General features: G+C 37.7%; 1 protein-coding gene across 1 annotated transcript in view; it reads left to right on the plus strand.

The window, feature by feature from the left end:
• EIF3H (eukaryotic translation initiation factor 3 subunit H) overlaps positions 1-5,255 on the plus strand; it is an 86,411-nt gene extending 81,156 nt beyond the window's left edge. Inside the window, exons 7-8 of the mRNA XM_058040453.1 lie at positions 2,810-2,942; positions 4,991-5,255. Coding sequence (XP_057896436.1) covers positions 2,810-2,942; positions 4,991-5,088 — 231 coding nt within the window. The 3' untranslated portion in view covers positions 5,089-5,255. The remainder of the gene's footprint in view (positions 1-2,809; positions 2,943-4,990) is intronic.
• Positions 5,256-6,000: the final 745 nt, after the last annotated feature.

Here is a 6,000-nt window from a genome sequence, read left to right on the forward strand (position 1 = left end):
AGTAGTGCAGGGGGCCAGGGAACAGGGGCTGTGGTCAGTTCATTCATACATCTCTGCTGCTCCTTCCTCAGGGAGAGGTCCCCTCACATTCCTCCCCTGCTCCATGGGCTGCAAGGGCACAGCTGCTTCACCATGTTCTGCACCACAGGCTGCAGAGGAATCTCCTTCCTCACTGACCTTGGTGTCTGCAGGGCTGTTTCTCTCACATACTCTCATTCCTCTCTCTTGGCTGGCATTTTTTCCCCATCTGAAATGTTTTATCCCAGAGGTTCTGTCACTGTCACTGTTGGGCTTGGCCTTGGCCAGTGCTGGCTCCATCTCAGAGCCAGCTGCTGTTTGGCATATTGGACATGGGGGCAGCTTCTGGCAGCTTTTCACAGAATCCACCCCTGTGGTCCCCCTGCTACCAAAGTCTTGTCACAAACCCACTACAAGAAGATTTCTTAAATGGGTTACTCAGTGGGCAATTACCAAATGAATTTACTTCTAGTGACATAGGGTATGGATTTAGCTTTCTTCACTATTTTACATGTTCATTAGTGATTTAGGATTAACCAGAATAATTTATAAGTACTCCATGGACACAGGAATAAGAGCTTCAGTAAATGAAAGGGGTGAAACTATAAGTTTTGTTGCAAACCAAACTGTGTCTTAGTACCATCATATGTGGTCATGCATCTAGAAATAAAGCATAGTCCAGTGGACTGTCAGGAAGTTGGACTGTTCTCTGATTGAAAAGGACATTTGAGTCATATTTAGTATCAATAAATAGTGATGCTGATTGGGTGATGCTGACTTTCAATTCCTGGTGCCAGAGGGCCTCTTTAAAATTCAAAGCATTAGAGAATTAGAATTAAAATCCATTGATTAGAGATTGAGTATGAAGAGCAGCACTAGGTGACCCTGCTTGAGCAGAAGGGTTGGACAAGGTGACCTTCAGAGGTCCCTTCCAACCTTAAGTATTCTGATATTTGAAGACCATGTTACTTTCTTTGCTCTTGCTGCACAGATAAAGCAATGCTCTGTCTGACTGTAGGAGGATGGTGGTAAATTGGAAAAAAGCACCATGAGAATTATTTGAAAGCCTGGAGAGAAGATTTTGGTGAACAGAATTCACATAATATGAAAAGTTAACAAGTTACTTGCTTACTCAAGAGATACCTTCATGATGAATAAATTGGAGCTCTTTTATCTAGCAGACAGAGATATGACAAGATTGAATATTGGCCAACTGAAAATGGACCAGATCACATTTAAGATAAAATGTTGTTGGTATTGCCACACACAGTGATTATTAAAGAGAGCACCTGTTGTTCATGTAAAAGACTTCATCACTGACTGTTTTAAAATCAAAATTGCTTTTTTCCACATGAATGTAGCATGGACAGGGAATATTTTAGGGAAGCAGCAAGCATTATTTTAGGGATCAGTGGTCTGTCCTGGCCATGGAATTCGCAAGGACATAGAAGCTTCATGCATGTTATCTTCAGAATTTTTTTCCCTTACTGCCTAATTTGAATAGAATGATGGCATCTACTTCAAAGGTTTTTGTTAGCAACAAGGGGATCTATTTATTTTGAAAAGCAGAGCAAAGAAGGTTCCATGGTGTCTCACTAATTTCTTTACTAACTATAGCTGCTTCAGTAGTGGCTCGTTGCAGCATACTTAGTGGTCGTAACTTCATTTCTAGAATGGAGCAATTGTGATTAAGAGCAAGCCATTTCAATAAAGAATAATAGGCAGACTGCTGAGAAGTAAATGGGGTAATGCAAAGAAAGAAGAAACTGCATGCAATTCACATACAAATATGGGCATTTCACATTTTATTTTTAACATTGTCCAAAAACATGTATTTGTCACTACTACTGGAAAAAAATTACTTCATTTGATTCTGCCACCAAGTAAGAACTGTTTTCAAACTCATTAGATCACAGATACATTTAAGTAAGCAAGAGAAAACAGTCTGTACTCTTTGTCTCCTTAAAGACTTTTTTCTTGTGTTCAGTGTGAGGACTTTGAAGACAAACTTTATAACTAAATCCTCACTGCCACATACAATATGAAATCTCACATAGTTCCTGAATTTATGAGCTTTCTAAGAACAAATGTTTATCTGATAGCTGCAGAAACATTTGTCTCAACTTTTTATAAGTTTGAGTAATTTCTGTGGCAAAGAGAAGTATGGAAAACAATTTTTTATATATATATATAGAGCAGAAAAACTTTTACAAGCTGCTATTCTAGCATGTTAATGGAGAAATGAACCATTGTGCTTGGTTTCAGCCACCACTTTGTTCTCATTTTGGAGTTAATATTTTTTGGCTTTAAATGCCTTATTTAATCAAGTTCTCTTCCCCTTTCACATTAATATTGTTTTGATCTTTAACTTACATAAAATGCAGAATTTTTGGTTTGTGCAACTATCTGAGGTGGTGGCTTCTCATACCTACATATTCCACCCTTGCTTTTCTCTATGCGTGGGGCAGTAGAGGCCTTTTCCAACCATGCTCTATTCTTTCCATCAGATACAGTGTTTATCTTTGAAAAATTTTAGAAGCTAAGCCCGCTACCTCAGTACTGTATGATTCTCCATTATCTCACTTATTTAAGGTGCCATGTGGGATGGGGAATGTCTTGTTGCCAGTGAATTGAAATAAACTGTGAATTACACTATATTGTTTGTAGTAACCTGAATTGCATTAAAAAATGTAATTTTTAAAACATACTTGCTGGTTTCTTGAAAACATCTGAAAAATTTTTCTGCAGCTTTTAAGTCCTGCTGCATTTTGATTCTGTTGTTTTATTTCAGTATCAGCAGAGACGTCAGCAAGAAAACATACAGCGTCAAAGCCGAGGAGAGCCCCCTCTTCCTGAGGAGGACATCAATAAGCTTTTTAAACCACCACAACCACCTCCAAGAATGGAGTCACTCCTTATTGCAGGTAATGTTTAGCAGTGCTTTCAAATTGCCTTTTAACATAAGAATGTCCGCTTGGGAAAAAGCACAGTTGTATCCTTTGAAAGCATTTTAAGTTTTCATTACTTTTGCCATTATGGTATGATATTTTAGCTTGGTAGCATTCCACATCCTATCCTTGATATTGTCAATTTCACATTTTAAAGGAGAGATGGAGAAATTCCCCATGGGGCAGGCTTTTTCCATGAGTGGGTATAACTGCTCCCTTCACTGATGCCCCAGCCTCTCCTCAGCTCCAGAACTTCAGGAGCTATACAGACAAGACCCAGGAGTAAGCTCTTTGGGCTGGAACTTCTCATTCAGAGCAGTTGACAGCAGCCCCAAGTTATTGGTAATATTTATAGGTTTAAACTGATTGTTGCAGCAGCTGAGAAGGTTTTGTTTTTAATTTCAAATAGAGTAGAGATCATTTCTTTGTTTTGTATGGCCAGAGGTTTAGGGAAACTATCCCCATATTGTTGCACTGCCAGGAGAGAGGAGATAAAAATCAGAATAAAGCATAGATAACGAGAGACACCACCCCCCAGTTTCTTCAGTTCACTGGTGGGCTGCAGGCATGGCCACTGTCAGTGCCTGTTCTGTGCCTCCTGAAAGGGTAAAAACACCTGGGACCTCACAGTGCCAACAGAGAGCAGGCAACCTAGGTGCCCTGCTAAGTAAAATAAGTTTGGAAAATATAATGAGGAAGCAAATTGTTTAACTGTTGCAGGCCTTTTGGATCAGATAGCTATCACCTTGTTTTGTACCGAGAGAAAATTTAATATCCTGGTAGTGTTCTGTACATCAAAGAGTGCTTTGGCATTAAAAAAAAAGTGGATTTGAATTACCTGAATTTTGAAGTGACCAAGAGTTTATTATTTTGATATTTAATAGTTTCACACTGATAATAAGTGCTGTGTTTAGAAGAAAGGATATTCTTGATTTATTACTCCTTAAAGAGTCTTTTAGAAAACCCTATTGTTTTTATAGTTTTTAGCAGTTACTGAATCCTAGCAGCATTAAAGTATTTAAATATTCAGCTCTAACAGAGCTTATAAATGCAACTGAAGAGTGTATATGTGTAATGTGTTTTTTATGAAAGTGAAAGCTTAGGATGAATCACCCCTTACGAGAGAAGGAATTGAAAACTATTACACTTAAAGGAAAAGACAGTTTTCAGCCAAAGCACTTTCTTTCTTTGTTCTTTTACCATAGTCAGGGGAAGAATTGAAAGCATCCACTTCAACTTAGATGAAATAAAGTTTGTGGATAAAGAATAAAACTTAGGTCTTTGTCTCTGAGGCACTGAAAAACTTCTCAAATAGAGAGTTCTCTACTTCTCTTTAAATTGAGAGTTTATTGGCCTTCTAAACAGCCTTAATTTTGATTAAACTGGCTTCAGGTTTTGCTACTTGTAGCTAACAAGGGAAATAACTTGTAGCTGTAAGAGTGTAAAAATGTTTTGATGGGCACATTTGATTTGTAAAGCACTGACAAATCTTCATACCCTGGTGATTTTTGAAATAAAATGAAATGTTAGGTAGAAAAAAAGGCTAGCAGAATGTCACAGAGGAATGGCACAATTTTCAGTATGCTGCTGAAAAATACTTCTTGCAAAAATTTTAATAGAGAAGGCATGTGCATAAGAACAGAACTGAAATTCAGTCTTGTTGAATTTTTAGAGCAGCTAAATTGAAGAATTAATGTGATTGGGCTTTCAGTCCAGCAGCAATAATTGTTTATTCTTTTTATTGTCATATGTATTTTCAGAAACTGCTTGTAGTGCTGGAAAATTAAGGGGTTTTTTTGAGCATATCAGTTTACCTGTTCTCCTAATTTAGTTTCTTCTTCTTCCCAAACATACTTGAGCATCCTGAAAATTTAAAATTCCAAAGTGTGGAGTAGTTGAGCAGAGTTAGTGGCTTCTCTGTAAATCCTCAGTGATTCATACATATTTGGCTTTTGAAAAACTATGTTCTGGGGTGCCTTTCTGAATTTCAAGACTGACAGAGGTTTACTCTTTCATTTTGACAGGTCAAATAAATACCTACTGCCAGAATATTAAGGAGTTCAATGCACAGAACCTGGGCAAGCTTTTCATGGCTCAGGCTCTCCAGGATTACAACAACTGAAGAAACTTTGCTGAAGCCCTCAACAAGAAGTGTAATTTACAGCTTTACACTGTTCATGATCATCTTGAAAATTTATTATATTGGGAGGAACGTCTTGTAAAACAGAGTCAACTTGGTTTATGTAGAATTCCCTTATAATAGAAAAATAAAGGCACATTTTAATGATATTTTAGTATTTTCTTACTTGTTGGCCGAATTGAACTGGAATTTTCTGTGGTCACTCAGGTTTTATAAATGTTTGGCAGTTATTCATGTTTAGTCATAGCAAATAATACAGGTTTTATTTAACTTGGAGTCAGAAATAAAAACAAATACTACAAATGTTCAGTATAACTGACTTAGAGAAGAAATTTAAGATTTCCCAGTTTTGGTTGAGAAGTTACAACTGCAATGTGCTAGACACTTGGGGCAGTTGCTCATTTTTATTTTAATCTGTTTGGACAGTCTGGTGCAATGCTCCTTCTGTATCACCGTTGTTTCTTAGACTTCACATTCAGAACATACAAAACCAGTTGGATGTGGAGACTGGTCCCCACCATATTTTGTTGTGTTCCCATTTCCTCTTGCTGCCACCAACTGCATTGAAATCAGAATCTGGAACCAAAACCTGCAATGAAAACCAGTTAATGGTTGGACTTGGAGATCCCAAAGGTCTTTTTCAACCTAAGCAATTCTGTGCAATCCAGTGATGCTACTGACTTGTTCATGACAGAAAGTCCAGAAGTAGCTGGAGCAGCCAGTGTGGTGTAAAAGAGCAGCATCTGCTGGAGCTGTTCATGTGGACGAGTCTTTATTCCTGAACTTGCTCTACTTATCTCTTTAAAAAGAAAGTTAAAGATTTAGTACATGGCAACTCACACATGTTGCTGTCATGATTTCGTCTTTTTTTCCTCTTTAGTTCTTGCATGTCAT

This window comes from Melospiza georgiana, chromosome 1 (assembly GCF_028018845.1).
Source record: "Melospiza georgiana isolate bMelGeo1 chromosome 1, bMelGeo1.pri, whole genome shotgun sequence".
NCBI lineage: Eukaryota > Metazoa > Chordata > Aves > Passeriformes > Passerellidae > Melospiza > Melospiza georgiana.